This window comes from Salvelinus fontinalis, unplaced genomic scaffold, assembly GCF_029448725.1.
Source record: "Salvelinus fontinalis isolate EN_2023a unplaced genomic scaffold, ASM2944872v1 scaffold_0931, whole genome shotgun sequence".
In the NCBI taxonomy this organism is placed as follows: Eukaryota; Metazoa; Chordata; class Actinopteri; order Salmoniformes; family Salmonidae; genus Salvelinus; species Salvelinus fontinalis.
Window position 1 is genome coordinate 37,501 of NW_026601140.1, and position 23,431 is coordinate 60,931.

Below are 23,431 nucleotides of genomic sequence, written 5' to 3' on the forward strand. Positions count from 1 at the left end.
ACCTCCCTCTCTCTCCTAATAAGGTGTAGGAATGAGACTGAGGCTGGTTGTATATATAATGTATCTAGGGTTCCTCCTAGGCGTGTCTAAGGCCTGTCTGTGTCTCTAGCTGAATCCCTCTGCAGCCATGGAGCAGCCCGTGATGAAAGCCAGATCGCCAGTGGGTCAGATGTGTTCGGTGGTGGCCCCCGGCTCAGCCAAGCAGCCTTCCTCCGCCACCTCTCCCTCCAACACCACGGGCCCCAAGGAGGTGGGAGACAGAGGCTATATTCCCCATGGAGCCCTATTCCCTAATAGTATATAGTGTTCATAGGAGGTTCCACATGGAGCCCTATTCCCTAATAGCATATAGTGTTCATAGGAGGTTCCACATGGAGCCCTATTCCCTACAGTATATAGTGTTCATAGGAGATTCCACATAGAGCCCTATTCCCTACAGTATATAGTGTTCATAGGAGGTTCCACACGGAGCCCTATTCCCTACAGTATATAGTGTTCATAGGAGGTTCCACACGGAGCCCTATTCCCTACAGTATATAGTGTTCATAGGAGGTTCCACATGGAGCCCTATTCCCTACAGTATATAGTGTTCATAGGAGGTTCCACACGGAGCCCTATTCCCTACAGTATATAGTGTTCATAGGAGGATCCACATGGAGCCCTATTCCCTACAGTATATAGTGTTCATAGGAGGTTCCACACGGAGCCCTATTCCCTACAGTATATAGTGTTCATAGGAGGTTCCCCATGGAGCCCTATTCCCTACAGTATATAGTGTTCATAGGAGATTCCACATAGAGCCCTATTCCCTACAGTATATAGTGTTCATAGGAGATTCCACATAGAGCCCTATTCCCTACAGTATATAGTGTTCATAGGAGGTTCCACACGGAGCCCTATTCCCTACAGTATATAGTGTTCATAGGAGGTTCCACATGGAGCCCTATTCCCTACAGTCTATAGTGTTCATGACTACATGACATATATTCTGATATATTAGGTGGAGTGGTTGTAGATGACAGTGACATGACATATATTCTGATATATTAGGTGGAGTGGTTGTAGATGACAGTGACATAACTACATGACATATATTCTGATATATTAGGTGGAGTGGTTGTAGATAACAGTGACATAACTACATGACATATGTTCTGATATATTAGGTGGACTGGTTGTAGATGACAGTGACATATATTCTGATATATTAGGTGGACTGGTTGTAGATAACAGTGACATGACATATATTCTGATATATTAGGTGGACTGGTTGTAGATGACAGTGACATGACATATATTCTGATATATTAGGTGGAGTGGTTGTAGATGACAGTGACATGACATATATTCTGATATATTAGGTGGACTGGTTGTAGATGACAGTGACATGACATATATTCTGATATATTAGGTGGAGTGGTTGTAGATGACAGTGACATAACTACATGACATATATTCTGATATATTAGGTGGACTGGTTGTAGATAACAGTGACATGACATATATTCTGATATATTAGGTGGACTGGTTGTAGATGACAATGACATATATTCTGATATATTAGGTGGACTGGTTGTAGATGACAGTGACATGACATATATTCTGATATATTAGGTGGACCTGTTGTAGATGAGAGTGACATGACATATATTCTGATATATTAGGTGGACTGGTTGTAGATGACAGTGACATGACATATATTCTGATATATTAGGTGGACTGGTTGTAGATAACAGTGACATGACATATATTCTGATATATTAGGTGGAGCTGATTCTGGTGAAGGAGCACAACGGGGTCCAGTTCACCTCCTCCACGTTGGTCAGCCCTGCTGGGCACCCCCACGGCCACGCTCTGGGCCCCAGCCACGGACACACCCCTGTCCCCGGAGAAGAGAGGGAGACCTGGGGGAAAAAGATCGACTTTCTCCTGTCGGTGATAGGGTTCGCTGTGGACCTGGCCAACGTGTGGAGGTTCCCCTATCTCTGCTATAAGAACGGAGGAGGTGAGAAGGAGGGAGGGAGTGTGTGGAGGTTCCCCTATCTCTGCTATAAGAACGGAGGAGGTGAGACGAAGGGAGGGAGTGTGTGGAGGTTCCCCTATCTCTGCTATAAGAACGGAGGAGGTGAGAAGGAGGGAGTGAGTGTGTGGAGGTTCCCCTATCTCTGCTATAAGAACGGAGGAGGTGAGACGAAGGGAGGGAGTGTGTGGAGGTTTTCCAATCTCTGCTATAAGAACGGAGGAGGTGAGACGAAGGGAGGGAGAGTGTGGAGGTTCTCCTATCTCTGCTATAAGAACGGAGGAGGTGAGACGAAGGGAGGGAGTGTGTGGAGGTTCCCCTATCTCTGCTATAAGAACGGAGGAGGTGAGAAGGAGGGAGTGAGTGTGTGGAGGTTCCCCTATCTCTGCTATAAGAACGGAGGAGGTGAGACGAAGGGAGGGAGTGTGTGGAGGTTTTCCTATCTCTGCTATAAGAACGGAGGAGGTGAGACGAAGGGAGGGAGAGTGTGGAGGTTCTCCTATCTCTGCTATAAGAACGGAGGAGGTGAGACGAAGGGAGGGAGAGTGTGGAGGTTCTCCTATCTCTGCTATAAGAACGGAGGAGGTGAGAAGGAGGGAGGGAGTGTGTGGAGGTTCTCCTATCTCTGCTATAAGAACGGAGGAGGTGAGACGAAGGGAGGGAGAGTGTGGAGGTTCTCCTATCTCTGCTATAAGAACGGAGGAGGTGAGAAGGAGGGAGGGAGTGTGTGGAGGTTCTCCTATCTCTGCTATAAGAACGGAGGAGGTGAGAAGGAGGGAGGGAGTGTGTGGAGGTAGGGCCTTCTATGCCATCAAAAATAACATAATTTTGACATACCAATTAGGATCTGGCTAAAAATACTTGAATCAGTTATAGAATCCATTTCCCTTTATGGTTGTGAGGTCTGGGGTCCGCTAATTATACCCGCTATATTTCAAAATCCAGAAAATAGACATTAAATTCTACAACCACCTAAAAGAAAGAGATTCCCAAACCTTCCATAACAAAGTCATCACCTACAGAGAGATGAACCTGGAGAAGCAAGCTGGTCCTGGGGCTCTGTTCACAAACACAAACAGACCCCACAGAGCCCCAGGACAGCAACACAATTAGACCCAACCAAATCATGAGAAAACAAAAAGAGAATTACGTGACACATTGGAAAGAATTAACAAAAAAACAGAGCAAACTAGAATGCTATTTGGCCCTAAACAGAGAGAACACAGTGGCAAAATACCTGACCACTGTGACTGACCCAAACTTAAGGAAAGCTTTGACTATGTACAGACTCAGTGAGCATAGCCTTGCTATTGAGAAAGGCCGCCGTAGGCAGACATGGCTCTCAAGAGAAGACAGGCTATGTGCTCACTGCCCACAAAATGAGGTGGAAACTGAGCTGCACTTCCTAACCTCCTGCCCAATGTATGACCATATTAGAGACACATATTTCCCTCAGATTACACAGACACAAATCCAATTTTGATAAACTCCCATATCTACTGGGTGAAATTCCACAGTGTGCCATCACAGCAGTAAGATGTGTGACCTGTTGCCACAAGAAAAGGGCAACCAGTGGAGAACAAACACCATTGTAAATACAACCCATATTTATGTTTATTTATTTTCCCTTTTGTACTTGAACTATTTTCACATCGTTATAAATCAAATCAAATCAAGTTTATTTTATATAGCCCTTTGTACATCAGCTAATATCTCAAAGTGGTGTACAGAAACCCAGCCTAAAACCCCAAACAGCAAGCAATGCAGGTGTAGAAGCACGGTGGCTAGGGAAAACTCCCTAGAAAGGCCAAAACCTAGGAAGAAACCTAGAGAGGAACCAGGCTATGAGGGGTGGCCAGTCCTCTTCTGGCTGTGCCGGTTGGAGATTATAACAGAACATGGCCAAGATGTTCAAATGTTCATAAATGACCAGCAGGGTCAAATAATGATCAGGAGTAAATGTCAGTTGGCTTTTCATAGCCGATCATTACAACACTGTATATAGACATAATATGACATTTGAAATGTCTTCATTCTTTTGGAACGTATGTGAGTGTAATGTTTACTGTTCACTTTTTATTATTTATATAACTTTTGTTTATCCGTTTCACTTGCTTTGACAATGTAAACATATGTTTCCCAATAAAGCCCATTGAATTGAGAGAGAGAGAGAGAGAGAGAGAGAGAGAGAGAGAGAGAGAGAGAGAGAGAGAGAGAAAGGAAGGAAGGAAGGAAGGTAGGAAGGAAGGAAGGAAGGAAGGAAGGAAGGAAGGAAGGACGGACGGACGAACGGACGGAAGGAAGGAAGGAAGGAAGGGAGCAAAACGAAGAGAGAGAGATGAATCCTTATCTATGTGTGTTTGAGCAGGCGGTAGGGAGGATGGGGTGAGTGTGAGGCCTTACCCTTTAAAGATAAAAGAGATCTCCCCAGCTGATCCAACTGCTGCTGATTATCTACAACAGTTAGGAACACCTATTACGGTGTTTTAACACAGAACGTTAACTGAGTTGGGGAAATAACATTATAGCATTTTGTTCTTGCATTTTAATTATGTTGCAGGATGCCGGTTCAATTCAATTTCATCATGCATGCTTATGAATGTGCTATGCATGGTAATGAATGTTTAATGAAGCCCTTATGCATGTTCCCTTTAAATGAGATGTCACTACCATTATTGTCATGTATTGTCATGTATTGTCATGTATTGTCATGTATTGTCATGTCTTGTCATGTATTGTCATGTATTGTCATGTATTGTCATGTCTTGTCATGTCTAGCCTCAGACTCTCAGGCTCAACTAGATCAGGATGGAATGGATGGCCAGGCAAGACTATGTCATTCATCCTGTCCTGTCTCTCTGCCTTTAAAATAAGCCTTCCTGGTGCCCTACCTGCTCCTATGAATGCTCTAAGTATGGTTATGCCTGTGTTATGAAGCCCTTATATCTCTGTTGCCGTATAGGAGCGTTCCTTGTGCCCTACCAGTTCTTCATGCAGATAGCAGACATGCTTATGAATTGCTTATGTATAGTTTATGACTGTGTTATAAAGCCATTGTGTAGGTACTCTCTCTGTCCTCTATATGAGCGTTCCTGGTGCCCTACCTGTTCTCCGTGGTGATCCCGCTATGTATAGGCTATGAATGTGTCATGAAGGCATTATGTGTGTGCTATGTCATGTCATCCTGTCCTGTGTCTCTCTATTCCCTGTAGGAGCGTTCCTGGTGCCCTACCTGTTCTTCATGGTGATGCCGCTATGTATAGGCTATGAATGTGTCATGAAGGAATTATGTGTGTGCTATGTCATGTCATCCTGTCCTGTGTCTCTCTATTCCCTGTAGGAGCGTTCCTAGTGCCCTACCTGTTCTCCGTGGTGATGCCGCTATGTATAGGCTATGAATGTGTCATGAAGGCATTATGTATGTGCTATGTCATCCTGTCCTTTGTCTCTCTATTCCCTGTAGGAGCGTGTGTGTATTTGTTATGAAGCCTTAATGTAGCCTTATGTCTCTGTGTCCCCTCTAGGAGTGTTCCTGGTGCCCTACCTGTTCTTCATGGTGATAGCATTATGTACTGTTTTGAATATGCTATGTATGTGTTATGAAGCCTTAATGTAGCCTTATGTCTCTGTGTCCCCTCTAGGAGCGTTCCTAGTGCCCTACCTGTTCTTCATGGTGATAGCGTTATGTATTGTTATGAATATGCTATGTATGTCTTATGAAGCCTTAATGTAGCCTTATGTCTCTGTGTCCCCTCTAGGAGCGTTCCTAGTGCCCTACCTGTTCTTCATGGTGATAGCATTATGTATTGTTATGTATATGCTATGTATATGTTATGAAGCCTTAATGTAGCCTTATGTCTCCGTGTCCCCTCTAGGAGCGTTCCTGGTACCCTACCTGTTCTTCATGGTGATAGCGTTATGTATTGTTATGAATATGCTATGTATGTCTTATGAAGCCTTAATGTAGCCTTATGTCTCTGTGTCTCCTCTAGGAGCGTTCCTAGTGCCCTACCTGTTCTTCATGGTGATAGCATTATGTATTGTTATGTATATGCTATGTATATGTTATGAAGCCTTAATGTAGCCTTATGTCTCTGTGTCCCCTCTAGGAGCGTTCCTGGTGCCCTACCTGTTCTTCATGGTGATAGCAGGCATGCCTCTGTTCTATATGGAACTGGCTCTGGGACAATACAACAGAGAGGGGGCCGCTGGCGTCTGGAAGATCTGCCCCATATTCAAAGGTAGGAGAGAGAGAGAGAGAGAGAGAGAGAGAGAGAGTGTGTGTGTGTGTGTTTGTGTGTGTTTGTGTGTGTGTGTGTGTGTGTGTGTGTGTGTGTGTGTGTGTGTGTGTGTGTGTGTGTGTGTGTGTGTGTGTGTGTTAAGATAACTACCATTGATAATACCCAAACAACACCAGTCAGATGGAAGACTGAAAATGGGCTTTTAGAGTCTCTCTGTCTTCGGTGATAAACACATTTTGGGCCAATCTTCCCGTTCTTTCCAACACATCGATAAACACTCCGGTGAGCGGAAACCATCGAATTTACATGACAAGTGTCAAAGGAAGAAATGTGACCTTCTCTGTCACGTTCTAACTCCCCCCCTCCATCATAACCGCCGTGTTGCAGACGGTGCTCTGGACCCCCCCCCCCCCCCTCCATCATAACCGCCGTGTTGCAGACGGTGCTCTGGACCCCCCCCCCCCCCCCCTCCATCATAACCGCCGTGTTGCAGACGGTGCTCTGGACCCCCCCCCCCCCCCTCCATCATAACCGCCGTTTTGCAGACGTTGCTCTGGACCCCCCCCCCCCCCCCCCCTCCCCCATCCGTCCATCGGTCTATCTGTCTCTATCTTAGGGTCCCTTACTGAGTGTCGGTATTGGATGTTGACATTTTAATCATCAGTCTCACATGCACCCGGCCCCCTAGCTGAGACAGAGGGAATCTCACATGCACCCAGCCCCCTAGCTGAGACAGAGGGAATCTCACATGCACCCAGCCCCCTAGCTGAGACAGAGGGAATCTCACATGCACCCAGCCCCCTAGCTGAGACAGAGGGAATCTCACATGCACCCAGCCCCCTAGCTGAGACAGAGGGAATCTCACATGCACCCAGCCCCCTAGCTGAGACAGAGGGAATCTCACATGCACCCAGCCCCCTAGCTGAGACAGAGGGAGTCTCACATGCACCCAGCCCCCTAGCTGAGACAGAGGGAATAGCTGTTGTCACTCAACAGGGAATCGCTGCAATTACATCCGATCGACACATTCTGCTTTTCCTAACGATCAATGTTTTCAAAAGACGACGTGATCACTCGTGATGCTAATGATTCCGCTTCGACAAATAATCACTTATTCTAGATTAAAAAGAGCCATGGGAAAAGAGCCATGACATCGTATCGCCGTCAGAAGGAAAGAGATTGGACACTTGTTAGTCCTAAAGGTTATGATGAAAGTGAACAGTAGCGCGTGGACACGGGGCTAAACGAACAGAAAGGGCAGATCTGGGGATAAATAAAGCGTAGAGAGGAGACCGCGGAGGACAACCTTTAGAAAGTTTGGCTGGTTATTGTCTTTCATTTTAGGCGCTCTTTAAAATTCTGTGTTATCAAGTGTTCTGTCTAGTTTACTTCTGAAAGTGTTTATGTAAATATGTAAGATTGTAGAGTGTTGACGTTCAAAGTAAGTGGTTTTATTTGAGGTATCCAGGAGCAGATATGACCTTTGGCCTTTGTGATACTTCCAGTTGATATCAGTTACGTATTGTGATATTTTGCCCTGTTTTGTGTTTTCTGTCTACCTCTGCTATAATCTGTATTCTAAACCATTGTGATCTTGACCTATGACCTTTCACCTTTCCCCCTTTTTCCCCCAGGTGTTGGTTTCACAGTGATCCTGATCAGTCTGTATGTGGGCTTCTACTACAACGTGATTATAGCCTGGGCCCTGTTCTACTTGTTCTCTTCCTTCACCGGGGAGCTACCCTGGGTCCACTGCAACAACACCTGGAACAGCCCCAACTGCTCAGACCTCTGGGACTTCAACAACTCCCTCAACGACACACACAAGTCCACCCCCGCAGCCGAGTACTTTGAGTGAGTTTGGAGTTTCGTCTCTAGATCCGAGTCTGAACAGAGACCGTTGACTTCTTCCTTAAAGTATTTTTGCTCTGACACGTCAAGTATGGATATTTTGAGAGGGACCAGCTTCACCTTTTTCTCTCTTTGGTATTAAATTACACAAAGGTGCACATACATAATCAGGCTTTATTTGAAACCTGGACCCAGAAGACATTATGCCTGAGAGAGCCAGAGGTTCACATCCTGGTCTATGTGTATCCATACCTTCATTCTCCTGGTCGTCCACGGAGATACTGTAACCATGTCTTCATAGTCCTGGTCGTCCATGGAGATACTGTAGCCATGTCTTCATAGTCCTGGTCGTCCATGGAGATTCTGTAACCATGTCTTCATAGTCCTGGTCGTCCATGGAGATACTGTAACCATGTCTTCATAGTCCTGGTCGTCCACGGAGATACTGTAACCATGTCTTCATAGTCCTGGTCGTCCTTGGAGATACTGTAACCAAGTCTTCATTCTCCTGGTCGTCCATGGAGATACTGTAACCATGTCTTCATAGTCCTGGTCGTCCTTGGAGATTCTGTAACCATGTCTTCATAGTCCTGGTCGTCCATGGAGATACTGTAACCATGTCTTCATAGTCCTGGTCGTCCACGGAGATACTGTAACCATGTCTTCATAGTCCTGGTCGTCCTTGGAGATACTGTAACCAAGTCTTCATTCTCCTGGTCGTCCATGGAGATTCTGTAACCATGTCTTCATAGTCCTGGTCGTCCTTGGAGATACTGTAACCATGTCTTCATTCTCCTGGTCGTCCACGGAGATACTGTAGCCATGTCTTCATAGTCCTGGTCGTCCATGGAGATACTGTAACCATGTCTTCGTAGTCCTGGTCGTCCACGGAGATACTGTAGCCATGTCTTCATAGTCCTGGTCGTCCATGGAGATTCTGTAACCATGTCTTCATTCTCCTGGTCGTCCATGGAGATACTGTAACCATGTCTTCATAGTCCTGGTCGTCCATGGAGATACTGTAACCATGTCTTCGTAGTCCTGGTCGTCCATGGAGATACTGTAACCATGTCTTCGTAGTCCTGGTCGTCCACGGAGATACTGTTGCCATGTCTTCATAGTCCTGGTCGTCCATGGAGATACTGTAACCCTGACTTCATAGTCCTGGTCGTCCATGGAGATACTGTAACCCTGACTTCATAGTCCTGGTCGTCCATGGAGATACTGTAACCCTGATTTCGTAGTCCTGGTCGTCCATGGAGATACTGTAACCATGTCTTCATAGTCCTGGTCGTCCATGGAGACACTGTAACCATGTCTTCATAGTCCTGGTCGTCCATGGAGATACTGTAACCATGTCTTCATAGTCCTGGTCGTCCATGGAGATACTGTAACCATGTCTTTATTCTCCTGGTCGTCCATGGAGATACTGTAACCATGTCTTCATTCTCCTGGTCGTCCATGGAGATACTGTAACCATGTCTTCATTCTCCTGGTCGTCCATGGAGATACTGTAACCATGTCTTTATTCTCCTGGTCGTCCATGGAGATACTGTAACCATGTCTTCATTCTCCTGGTCGTCCATGGAGATACTGTAACCATGTCTTTATTCTCCTGGTCGTCCATGGAGATTCTGTAACCATGTCTTCATTCTCCTGGTCGTCCATGGAGATACTGTAACCATGTCTTCATTCTCCTGGTCGTCCATGGAGATACTGTAACCATGTCTTCATTCTCCTGGTCGTCCATGGAGATTCTGTAACCATGTCTTCATTCTCCTGGTCGTCCATGGAGATACTGTAACCATGTCTTCATAGTCCTGGTCGTCCATGGAGATACAGTTTCCAGTGTTCTTGTTATTGTATCCAGGTGTCTCGTATTTTTAGCAAAGGCGGTTTGTTTTGACAGTTCAGGCCTGTCATGGAGTCATGAACAGACAGGCAGTCACTTTCTTTATCTCCACCTGGGAGCAATTTCATCTCGTCTGAGTCAGGGCCATTCAGTTGACACAAAGGTATCCTCTTCTTCTTCATCTTCATCTTCTTCTACTTCTACCTCTTCTTCTTCTTCTCTTCATTCTTAGTTGATAGTTACTGCAGTGTTTCTCCACTTAGTATGATGTGTTGTTAGTCATTGGTAACACTGTGCTGTGTTGTTAGTTATATGTTGTTAGTTAGTTGTTGTGGTTAGTCATTGGTACCATTGTGCTGTGTTGTTATATAGCTGAACTGGGACTGTTAGTTACCTAGTTGTTAGTTGATTAGTTGTTATAACCTGTTATAACTGTTATGTTCCAGGCGTGGGGTGCTCCACCTGCAGGACAGCGAGGGTATAGCTGACCTGGGACTGTTAGTTACGTAGCTGTTAGTTGATTAGTTGTTATAACCTGTTATAACTGTTATGTTCCAGGCGTGGGGTGCTTCCCCTGCAGGACAGCGAGGGTATAGCTGACCTGGGACTGTTAGTTACCTAGCTGTTAGTTAATTAGTTGTTATAACCTGTTATAACTGTTATGTTCCAGGCGTGGGGTGCTCCACCTACAGGACAGTGAGGGTATAGCTGACCTGGGACTGTTAGTTACCTAGTTGTTAGTTGATTAGTTGTTATAACCTGTTATAACTGTTATGTTCCAGGCGTGGGGTGCTCCACCTACAGGACAGTGAGGGCATAGCTGACCTGGGACTGTTAGTTACCTAGCTGTTAGTTGAATCGTTGTTATAACCTGTTATAACTGTTATGTTCCAGGCGTGGGGTGCTCCACCTACAGGACAGTGAGGGTATAGCTGACCTGGGACTCCCTCGTTGGCAGCTAACATCCTGTCTAGCTGTGGTCATCGTGGTTCTGTACTTCAGCCTCTGGAAGGGGGTCAAGACCTCAGGGAAGGTAGGCGGTTCTCTGAATCTGTAGTGGCTCCAAATCAACCTATTTTAAGGGTATATAAATATACCTCTTTGCTGAAATGTAGTACTTTTATCTAAAAATAGTGAATTTGTGTTACTGTTGACTGACATTTTTGGTAAGATGGCTGCCACGGTCCTCAGCGTCCAAATCTCTGATGGCTCCATATGTACATGTTTCAGGGTACATAAATGTACATATGTCCTAAATGTGGTTAGTTTGTCATAAAATGTGCCCTTGTTCTGGATACTAAAGCTTAGCCACCCCACTATAGAACAGGGTGTCCAGGTGAAGTCAGCTCAGATCTTGGCCCTGTGAGCAGAACACAACACCAGAACAGGGACAGTTGTTGAGTCCAGGTGTATAGAACAGAACAGGGCCAGGTTGTTGAGTCCAGGTGTATAGAACAGAACAGGACCAGGTTGTTGAGTCCAGGTGTATAGAACAGAGCAGAACAGGGCCAGGTTGTTGAGTCCAGGTGTATAGAACAGAACAGGACCAGGCTGTTGAGTCCAGGTGTATAGAACAGAACAGGGCCAGGCTGTTGAGTCCAGGTGTATAGAACAGAACAGGGCCAGGTTGTTGAGTCCAGGTGTATAGAACAGAACAGAACAGGGCCAGGTTGTTGAGTCCATGTGTATAGAACAGAACAGAACAGGGCCAGGTTGTTGAGTCCAGGTGTATAGAACAGAGTGGACCAGGTTGTTGAGTCCAGGTGTATAGAACAGAACAGGGCCAGGCTGTTGAGTCCAGGTGTATAGAACAGAACAGGGCCAGGCTGTTGAGTCCAGGTGTATAGAACAGAACAGAACAGGGCCAGGTTGTTGAGTCCAGGTCTATAGAACAGAACAGGGCCAGGCTGTTGAGTCCAGGTGTATAGAACAGAACAGAACAGGACCAGGTTGTTGAGTCCAGGTGTATAGAACAGAACAGGGCCAGGTTGTTGAGTCCAGGTCTATAGAACAGAACAGGGCCAGGCTGTTGAGTCCAGGTGTATAGAACAGAACAGGGCCAGGCTGTTGAGTCCAGGTGTACAGAACAGGGCCAGGTTGTTGAGTCCATGTGTATAGAACAGAACAGAACAGGGCCAGGTTGTTGAGTCCAGGTCTATAGAACAGAACAGGACCAGGCTGTTGAGTCCAGGTGTACAGAACAGGGCCAGGTTGTTGAGTCCATGTGTATAGAACAGAACAGAACAGGGCCAGGCTGTTGAGTCCAGGTGTATAGAACAGAACAGAGTGGGTAAGGTTGTTGAGTCCAGGTGTATAGAACAGAACAGAACAGGGCCAGGTTGTTGAGTCCAGGTGTATAGAACAGAACAGAGCAGGGCCAGGCTGTTGAGTCCAGGTGTATAGAACAGAGTGGACCAGGCTGTTGAGTCCATGTGTTCCTGTGCAGGTGGTGTGGATCACAGCCACCATGCCCTACGTGGTCCTGACTGTCCTGCTGCTGCGCGGCGTCACCCTTCCTGGAGCCATGGACGGCATTAAGGCCTACCTCAGCGTCGACTTCCTACGACTCTGTGAGCCTCAGGTAAGACTGGGGGAGAGGGGGGAGAGATAGGGAGATAGGGGGGACAGGAAGGAGACAGAGACAGAGACAGAGACAGAGACAGAGATGGAAGGGGAGTATTCAGAGGTGATAAAAGTCTGTTTCCTTATTGAGTTTCTGGTCAGAGTCCAGTCCTTGTCTCTCACAGACAGCGCCGGTCCAGTCCTTGTCTCTCACAGACAGAGCCGGTCCAGTCCTTGTCTCCCACAGACAGCGCCGGTCCAGTCCTTGTCTCTCACAGACAGCGCCGGTTCAGTCCGTGTCTCTCACAGACAGCGCCGGTCCAGTCCTTGTCTCTCACAGACAGCGCCGGTCCAGTCCTTATCTCTCACAGACAGCGCCGGTCCAGTCCTTGTCTCTCACAGACAGCGCCGGTCCAGTCCTTGTCTCTCACAGACAGCGCCGGTCCAGTCCTTGTCTCTCACAGACAGCGCCGGTCCAGTCCTTGTCTCTCACAGACAGCGCCGGTCCAGTCCTTGTCTCCCACAGACAACATCGGTCCAGTCCTCTCTCTCACAGACAGCGCCGGTCCAGTCCTTGTCTCTCACAGACAGCGCCGGTCCAGTCCTTGTCTCTCACAGACAGCGCCGGTCTAGTCCTTGTCTTTCACAGACAGCGCCGGTCCAGTCCTTGTCTCTCACAGACAGCGCCGGTCCAGTTCTTGTCTCTCACAGACAGCGCCGGTCCAGTCCTTGTCTCTCACAGACAGCGCCGGTCCAGTCCTTGTCTCTCACAGACAGCGCCGGTCCAGTCCTTATCTCTCACCCTCCACCAGCTGATGCACCCTTCTGTTTAGGGAAAAGGGGGGATACCTAGTCAGTTGTATGTATATATATATAGTGTGTGTGTGTGTGTGTATGTGTGTGTGTGTGTGTGTGTGTGTGTGTGTGTACGTGCGTGTACGTGCGCTTCTGTTTCTGTGTGTGCGTGCGTGCGTGCGTGTGTGTGTGCGTGCGTGCGTGTGTGTATGTATGTGTGTGTGTGTGTGTGTGTGTGTGTGCACGTGCGCGTGCGCTTCTGTTTGTGTGTGTGTGTGCGTGCGTGCGTGCGTGCGTGCGTGCGTGCGCGTGCGTGCATGTTTGTGTGTGTGTGTGTGCGTGCGTGCTTGTGCGTGCGTGCGTGTGTGTGTGTGTGTGCGTTCGTGCGTGCGTGTGTGCGCATGCGTGCATGTGTGTGTGTGTGCATTCGTGCGTATGTGTGTGTGTGAGAGAGAGAGAGTTATGCTGATGTTTATTGCTGTATATTTTAATGCCACAGGTTGTCTTTCAGTGCAGGAAAATATAAGGTTCGATATAAACAAATTTAATATTTCAGTATCCATGAAATCCCGACTGATGAAATGTATATATGAATCATTTTCCTTAATAAGAGGCGCTGTAAGAATCCCCAGCTGTCCCCCCCCCCCCCCCGGGTAGCAACCCACGGCCGCTAAGGACTCAAAGCAGCAATTTGAGAATTAGATTAGACACATGCATGCAGCAACAATTTACTAAATTACCTCGTATTCACAAGTGTCTTTCATCTTTCCCTTGAATGAGTTTCCTGCAATTATCTCTAATAACAGCCCTTTTTTTCTCCCCCCTTTGTCCTTCTGTCCCCCCCCCCACACGGTGTCTTTTGTCCTTCTGTCCCCACCCCCCCCCCACACGGTGTCTTTTGTCCTTCTGCCCCCCCCCCCCCCCCCCCCACTGTGTCTTTTGTCCCTCTGTCGCCCCCCCCCCCCCACACGGTGTCTTTTGTCCCTCTGTCGCCCCCCCCCCCCCCCCCCCCCCCACTGTGTCTTTTGTCCCTCTGTCGCCCCCCCCCCCCCACACTGTGTCTTTTGTCCTTCTGCCCCCACCCCCCCCCACACGGTGTCTTTTGTCCTTCTGCCCCCCCCCCCCCCTCCACTGTGTCTTTTGTCCCTCTGTCGCCCCCCCCCACACTGTGTCTTTTGTCCCTCTGTCCCCCCCCACACTGTGTCTTTTGTCCCGCTGTCCCCCCCCCCCACGGTGTCTTTTGTCCCTCTGTCCCCCGCCCCCCCCCCCCACTGTGTCTTTTGTCCCTCTGTCCCCCCCCACACTGTGTCTTTTGTCCCGCTGTCCCCCCTCCCCACGGTGTCTTTTGTCCCTCTGTCCCCCGCCCCCCCCCCCCCCCCCCCCCCACACTGTGTCTTTTGTCCCTCTGTCCCCCCCGGCCGTTGGCTGTGTAGGTCTGGATAGACGCTGCCACTCAGATCTGCTTCTCTTTGGGAGTCGGGTTCGGGGTGCTGATAGCGTTCTCCAGCTATAACAAATTCAGCAACAACTGCTACAGGTAAGCTACAAGCACCCTATTCACTACATAGTGCACTACTTTTAGAATAGGACTCATAGGGCTCTGGTTGAAAGTAGTGCACTATGTAGGGAATAGGGTGCTATTTGGTATGCTATCCTCAGCGTTGATAGTCTCAATTAGAGAGGCTGACAGAAGGGGACAAACTGCCGCTGAGCTGGTGAATTACAATACCTTTGAAGCCCCTTACCTACTGGCCCAGTCTTTAACACCAGTCTGTTCCATAGAGGACAGTAATACCTACTGGCCATGTCTTTAACACCAGTCTGTTCCATAGAGGACAGTAATACCTACTGGCCATGTCTTTAACACCAGTCTGTTCCATAGAGGACAGTAATACCTACTGGCCATGTCTTTAAAACCAGTCTGTTCCATAGAGGACAGTAATATCTACTGGCCATGTCTTTAACACCAGTCTGTTCTATAGAGGACAGTAATACCTACTGGCCATGTCTTTAACACCAGTCTGTTCTATAGAGGACAGTAATACCTACTGGCCATGTCTTTAACACCAGTCTGTTCCATAGAGGACAGTATTACCTACTGGCCATGTCTTTAACACCAGTCTGTTCCATAGAGGACAGTAATACCTACTGGCCATGTCTTTAACACCAGTCTGTTCCATAGAGGACAGTAATACCTACTGGCCATGTCTTTAACACCAGTCTGTATCATAGAGGACAGTAATACCTACTGGCCATGTCTTTAACACCAGTCTGTTCCATAGAGGACAGTAATACCTACTGGCCATGTCTTTAACACCAGTCTGTTCCATAGAGGACAGTAATACCTACTGGCCATGTCTTTAACACCAGTCTGTTCCATAGAGGACAGTAATACCTACTGGCCATGTCTTTAACACCAGTCTGTTCTATAGAGGACAGTAATACCTACTGGCCATGTCTTTAACACCAGTCTGTTCCATAGAGGACAGTAATACCTACTGGCCATGTCTTTGACACCAGTCAAACAGATGTTCCACGTCTGTTCTGGATCTACCAGATATAGGATCTTTAACAGATGTTCCCCTGTCTGTTCTGGATCTACCAGATATAGGATCTTTAACAGATGTTCCCCTGTCTGTTCTGGATCTACCAGATATAGGATCTCTAACAGATGTTCCCCGTCTGTTCTGGATCTACCAGATATAGGATCTCTAACAGATGTTCCCCGTCTGTTCTGGATCTACCAGATATAGGATCTCAAACAGATGTTCCCCGTCTGTTCTGGATCTACCAGATATAGGATCTTTAACAGATGTTCCCCGTCTGTTCTGGATCTACCAGATATAGGATCTTTAACAGATGTTCCCCGTCTGTTCTGGATCTACCAGATATAGGATCTTTAACAGATGTTCCCCGTCTGTTCTGGATCTACCAGATATAGGATCTCTAACAGATGTTCCCCGTCTGTTCTGGATCTACCAGATATAGGATCTTTAACAGATGTTCCCCAGTCTGTTCTGGATCTACCAGATATAGGATCTCTAACAGATGTTCCCCGTCTGTTCTGGATCTACCAGATATAGGATCTTTAACAGATGTTCCCCGTCTGTTCTGGATCTACCAGATATAGGATCTTTAACAGATGTTCCCCGTCTGTTCTGGATCTACCAGATATAGGATCTCTAACAGATGTTCCCCTGTCTGTTCTGGATCTACCAGATATAGGATCTTTAACAGATGTTCCCCGTCTGTTCTGGATCTACCAGATATAGGATCTCTAACAGATGTTCCCCGTCTGTTCTGGATCTACCAGATATAGGATCTTTAACAGATGTTCCCCGTCTGTTCTGGATCTACCAGATATAGGATCTTTAACAGATGTTCCCCGTCTGTTCTGGATCTACCAGATATAGGATCTCTAACAGATGTTCCCCAGTCTGTTCTGGATCTACCAGATATAGGATCTTTAACAGATGTTCCCCGTCTGTTCTGGATCTACCAGATATAGGATCTCAAACAGATGTTCCCCGTCTGTTCTGGATCTACCAGATATAGGATCTTTAACAGATGTTCCCCGTCTGTTCTGGATCTACCAGATATAGGATCTTTAATAGATGTTCCCCAGTCTGTTCTGGATCTACCAGATATAGGATCTTTAACAGATGTTCCCCGTCTGTTCTGGATCTACCAGATATAGGATCTTTAACAGATGTTCCCCGTCTGTTCTGGATCTACCAGATATAGGATCTCAAACAGATGTTCCCCGTCTGTTCTGGATCTACCAGATATAGGATCTTTAACAGATGTTCCCCGTCTGTTCTGGATCTACCAGATATAGGATCTTTAACAGATGTTCCCCGTCTGTTCTGGATCTACCAGATATAGGATCTCTAACAGATGTTCCCCGTCTGTTCTGGATCTACCAGATATAGGATCTTTAACAGATGTTCCCCGTCTGTTCTGGATCTACCAGATATAGGATCTTTAACAGATGTTCCCCGTCTGTTCTGGATCTACCAGATATAGGATCTCTAACAGATGTTCCCCGTCTGTTCTGGATCTACCAGATATAGGATCTCAAACAGATGTTCCCCGTCTGTTCTGGATCTACCAGATATAGGATCTTTAACAGATGTTCCCCAGTCTGTTCTGGATCTACCAGATATAGGATCTTTAACAGATGTTCCACGTCTGTTCTGGATCTACCAGATATAGGATCTCTAACAGATGTTCCACGTCTGTTCTGGATCTACCAGATATAGGATCTCTAACAGATGTTCCCCGTCTGTTCTGGATCTACCAGATATAGGATCTTTAACAGATGTTCCCTGTCTGTTCTGGATCTACCAGATATATGAATATGTTCTTGTCATCTACACTCTCTCTTCCAGAGATGCCATCATCACCAGTTCCATCAACTCCCTGACCAGCTTCTTCTCTGGCTTCGTCATCTTCTCCTTCCTGGGTTACATGTCCCATAAACACAGCGTGCCACTGGACAAGGTGGCCACAGATGGTCAGTATTCATAATGTTCAGGACAAGGTGACCACAGATGGTTAGTATTCATAATGTTCTGGACAAGGTGACCACAGACGGTCAGTAGTCCTTATGTTCTGGACAAGGTGACCACAGACGGTCAGTAGTCCTTATGTTCTGGACAAGGTGGCCACAGACGGTCAGTAGTGTTAATGTTCAGGACAAGGTGACCACAGACGGTCAGTAGTGTTAATGTTCAGGACAAGGTGACCGCAGACAGTCAGTATTCGTAATGTTCAGGACAAGGTGACCGCAGACAGTCAGTATTCATAATGTTCTGGACAAGGTGGCCACAGACGGTCAGTATTGTTACTGTTCAGGACAAGGTGGCCACAGATGGTCAGTAGTGTTAATGTTCAGGACAAGGTGACCACAGACGGTCAGTAGTGTTAATGTTCAGGACAAGGTGACCGCAGACAGTCAGTATTCGTAATGTTCAGGACAAGGTGACCGCAGACAGTCAGTATTCATAATGTTCTGGACAAGGTGGCCACAGATGGTCAGTATTGTTAATGTTCTGGACAAGGTGGCCACAGATGGTCAGTATTCATAATGTTCTGGACAAGGTGACCACAGACAGTCAGTATTGATAATGTTCTGGACAAGGTGACCACAGATGGTCAGTATTGTTAATGTTCTGGACAAGGTGGCCACAGATGGTCAGTATTCATAATGTTCTGGACAAGGTGGCCACAGACGGTCAGTATTGTTACTGTTCAGGACAAGGTGGCCACAGATGGTCAGTATTGTTACTGTTCTGGACAAGGTGACCACAGATGGTCAGTATTCATAATGTTCTGGACAAGGTGACCGCAGACGGTCAGTATTCATAATGTTCTGGACAAGGTGGCCACAGATGGTCAGAATTGTTAATGTTCTGGACAAGGTGGCCACAGATGGTCAGTATTGTTAATGTTCTGGACAAGGTGGCCACAGATGGTCAGTAGTGTTAATGTTCAGGACAAGGTGACTACAGATGGTCAGTATTGATAATGTTCTGGACAAGGTGGCCACAGATGGTCAGTATTGTTAATGTTCAGGACAAGGTGACCACAGACGGTCAGTATTCATAATGTTCTGGACAAGGTGGCCAGAGACGGTCAGTAGTGTTAATGTTCTGGACAAGGTGACCACAGACGGTCAGTATTCATAATGTTCAGGACAAGGTGACCGCAGACGGTCAGAATTCATAATGTTCAGGACAAGGTGACCGGAGACGGTCAGTAGTGTTAATGTTCTGGACAAGGTGACTACAGATGGTCAGTAGTGTTAATGTTCTGGACAAGGTGACTACAGATGGTCAGTAGTTTTAATGTTCTGGACAAGGTGGCCACAGATGGTCAGTAGTTTTAATGTTCTGGACAAGGTGGCCACAGATGGTCAGTATTCATAATGTTCTGGACAAGGTGGCCACAGACGGTCAGTATTCATAATGTTCTGGACAAGGTGACCACAGATGGTCAGTATTCATAATGTTCAGGACAAGGTGACCACAGATGGTCAGTATTGTTAATGTTCTGGACAAGGTGACCACAGACAGTCAGTATTCATAATGTTCTGGACAAGGTGACCACAGATGGTCAGTATTCATAATGTTCTGGACAAGGTGACCACAGACGGTCAGTATTGTTAATGTTCTGGACACTTTTCTCAGATAATGACGGAGACCTGAAATGATTGTTTTGTTTTTTTATAAAAATAGTTAGATGTTTCGACATGTCCAATAGATTTTTCAACCAATCATTATTTGTGTGTGGGATCTCTAAATTGACGTCATGTCCGCTTGTCTTTCTGACGTGCAATATTACATGTTATTTATCTACATCAAAATGTGTAGCTGCTCTGGGCTCGGTGTCAGGGCTGATTGGAAATCTATATGTGTTTATCAGCACAAATCAATTATCTGGTCTACATTGTCACCGCTGTTGATGACACAAATGTTGGATTTGCTGCGTTCTTCAGACAAGTCTCCCGTCACAAAACAGATGTCAATGTGATCTACCTGTTGGATTAACACTAGATAACTAAATGATTCGTCTGTGTTGTTGTGTCCCATACAGGTCCTGGTCTGGTGTTCATCATCTACCCAGAAGCCATTGCAACATTACCAGGATCTTCAGTATGGGCAGTTATCTTCTTCATCATGCTGTTGACTCTGGGCATCGACAGTGCTGTGAGTACACCTCTCACCATTATAGAACTCGTGTTGTTGACTCTGGGCATCGACAGTCCTGTGAGTACACCTCTCACCATTATAGAACTCATGTTGTTGACTCTGGGCATCGACAGTGCTGTGAGTACACCGCTCACCATTATAGAACTCATGTTGTTGACTCTGGGCATCGACAGTGCTGTGAGTACACCGCTCACCATTATAGAACTCGTGTTGTTGACTCTGGGCATCGACAGTCCTGTGAGTACACCGCTCACCATTATAGAACTCGTGTTGTTGACTCTGGGCATCGACAGTGCTGTGAGTACACCGCTCACCATTATAGAACAAACTATGAACTGATCAACCTCTAGTTTCTGACGTGCCAATGTAACAGTATAACTTTAAACCGTCCCCTCGCCCCAACACGGGCGCGAACCAGGGACCCTCTGCACACATCAACAACGGTCGCCCACGAAGCATCGTTACCCATCGCTCCACAAAGGCCACGGCCCTTGCAGAGCAAGGAGCAACACTACTTCTAGGTTTCAGAGCAAGTGACGTAACTGCTTGAAACGCTAGTAGCGCGTACCCGCTAACTAGCTAGCCATTTCACATCCGTTACACTCACCCCCCTTTCAACCTCCTCCTTTTCCGCAGCAACCAGTGATCCGGGTCACGGCACCAATGTAACAGTATAACTTTACTCCGTCCCCTCGCCCCGACACGGGCGCGAACCAGGGACCCTCTGCACACATCAACAACGGTCGCCCACGAAGCATCGTTACCCATCGCTCCACAAAGGCCACGGCCCTTGCAGAGCAAGGAGCAACACTACTTCTAGGTTTCAGAGCAAGTGACGTAACTGATTGAAACGCTACTAGCGCGTACCCGCTAACTAGCTAGCCATTTCACATCCGTTACACCAACATGCTATAGGCTAGCAGTGACAAACCCTACTCCTGGGGAGCTAATAGGTGTGCAGGCTTTTGGTCCGACCCAGCAGGATCAGGATGGGCTAATCCTGCTATAGGTAAAATGCAAGGACCAAGTTCAGCTAAATTATGATGTTCTATGTTCTGTGTTCTCTGTTCTGTGTTCTCTGTTCTGTGCTCTGTGTTCTGTGTTCTGTGTTCTGTGCTCTGTGTTCTGTGTTCTCTGTTCTCTGTTCTGTGCTCTGTGTTCTGTGTTCTGTCTCTGGTCTCTAGATGGGAGGGATGGAGTCAGTGATCACAGGATTGATGGATGAGTTCAAGTTTCTCCACAAACACCGGGAACTCTTCACCCTCTTCATCGTTGTGTCCACTTTCCTCATCTCACTGTTCTGTGTCACTAATGTAAGTGGATGAAAAAGATGTGTGTAAAGTTATTTCTCAAGCATCTAATGAATTTGCATGAATGACACATGGCTAACATAAGAGACATCAAATGGATCCTCTCCTCTCCTCTCCTCTCCTCTCCTCTCCTCTCCTCTCCTCTCCTCTCCTCTCCTCTCCTCTCCAGGGTGGTATCTATGTGTTCACTCTGCTGGACCATTTTGCTGCTGGGACATCCATTCTCTTTGGAGTGCTTATTGAGGCCATCGGCATTGCCTGGTTCTACGGTGAGGAGGGGAGAGGAGGTGGGGGGAGGATGGGAGAGGAAGAGGGGAGGAGCAGGAGGAGGGGGAAGGAGCGGAATGAGGAAAGGGACAGGAAAGTGTTCTCCTGCCTAGTTATACGGTGAGGTGTAGGGAGTAGGAGGATGGGTAGTGGGAGGAGAAGGGACCCCTTACTGATTCTACAGAAGAAGAGGGGTAAGGAGGAGATGGGATGGGGGGAACGGGACTCCTGTCTTGGTCTACAGAAGAAGAGGAGTGAGGATGGGTGAGTAGGGAGGAGGAGTGAAGAGGGAGGAGGAGGTGAGGAGTGAGGAGGGAGGGAGGATGAGGAGGTGAGGAGGAGGGAGGGAGGGAGGGAGGAGGTGAGGAGGGAGGAGGAGGTGAGGAGGAAGGAGGGAGGAGGTGAGAAGGGAGGAGGAGGTGAGGAGGAAGGAGGGAGGAGGTGAGGAGGGAGGAGGAGGGAGGGAGGAAGAGGTGGGGAGGGAGGAGGGAGGAGGAGCGAGGGAGGAGGTGAGAAGGGAGGAGGAGGTGAGGAGTAAGGAGGGAGGGAGGAGGAGGTGAGGAGGGAGGAGTGAGGAGGAGGGAGGGAGGGAGGAGGTGAGGAGGGAGGTGTGAGGAGGAGGGAGGGAGGGAGGAGGAGGAGGGAGGGAGGAGAGGAGAGGAGGGGAGACTCTTAGCTCTTCATGGCCAGCCAAGCTGATGCCCTATTAGGCCAGTGATAGGGTCTGATGAAACATCAGTCTGGATATTCCTCTGCTGTGCCACCATGCAACACTATCTCATTAGCTGTCAGAGGACCGGGAGGTAAAAAGCCTGTCTCTGGTGGGATTCTGCCACTCAGAGTGGATGGTCCATATTACTATTTAGTGTTTAGGTGTTTGGACAGAGACACATTACATCCAAATAATAGTGTATTGATATTGAATACCTGAGGTCAACATCCCAGTCTGTGGTGTAAAGATTGATGTTTTTTGTTGGGTCTATTGTGGTTCTGATGATACTTGGATGTCAGAAATATAAACTAGGCCGATGGAAGATTTCCTTGTGCCGTGTATTTCAATTCTAACTTAAAGGGATAGTACACCCAAATTACAAAATGACACATTGTTTTCCTAACCCTGTAAAACAGTCTATGGACTGTGTGTGTGTGTGTGTGTGTGTGTGTGTGTGTGTGTGTGTGTGTGTGTGTGTCTGTGTGTGTCTGTGTGTGTGTGTGTGTGTGTGTGTGTGTGTGTGTGTGTGTGTGTGTGTGTGTGTGTGTGTGTGTGTGTGTGTGTGTGCCCACTCTGGTCTTGGCACGTGTGCTCTAGCCAACAGTGCAGGTAGGCTACCTTCAGAGATAATTATGGATAACAGATAGATTTGCATTTGTCAAACGGCAGCCAAACCTCGATCATCATCATGTCACCAGAATAAGACCCTCGATGTTTATTGAAAAGGAGCATCAAGCTCATCACCGTATTTTTGTAAAGTCTTTTCTTTACACAAGGCTGGTTAGACATACACAAACACACGCACGAATGCACACGCACACATGTAAGCACATACACACACACACAGCACTCTTTACACTTTCTTGAGTGTACACTACAGTACGAGCAGCTTGCTTTGCTCAGATAACATTGAAGTTATCTGAAAACCCCAGGCATTTACAGCAACATCTCCAGAGTAAATTCAGGTTAAAAAATAACGTCTCCAAAGCTCACTTCTGGTTCAGCGTGCTAGTCTGATCTACTATACTGCTGGTCAGATCAATATTGGGGTCCAGACAGTGCTGTGTGTGTGTGTGTATGTGCTTACATGTGTGCGTGTGCATTCGTG

The 23,431-nt window shown here is 47.2% G+C and overlaps 1 protein-coding gene across 3 annotated transcripts in view; it reads left to right on the forward strand.

The window, feature by feature from the left end:
• The window catches only part of LOC129847698 (sodium-dependent dopamine transporter-like), a 30,388-nt gene that overhangs the window by 1,297 nt on the left and 5,660 nt on the right, over window positions 1–23,431 (forward strand). Inside the window, exons 2-12 of one of the 3 annotated variants that reach the window (XM_055915452.1) lie at window positions 110–250; window positions 1,765–2,005; window positions 6,130–6,261; window positions 7,896–8,115; window positions 10,859–10,997; window positions 12,411–12,545; window positions 14,755–14,858; window positions 17,713–17,837; window positions 19,919–20,031; window positions 21,219–21,347; window positions 21,514–21,613. In XM_055915452.1, the coding sequence (XP_055771427.1) occupies window positions 128–250; window positions 1,765–2,005; window positions 6,130–6,261; window positions 7,896–8,115; window positions 10,859–10,997; window positions 12,411–12,545; window positions 14,755–14,858; window positions 17,713–17,837; window positions 19,919–20,031; window positions 21,219–21,347; window positions 21,514–21,613 (1,561 nt within the window). In that variant the 5' untranslated portion in view covers window positions 110–127. The other 2 variants (XM_055915454.1, XM_055915453.1) reach the window with 2 other exon arrangements.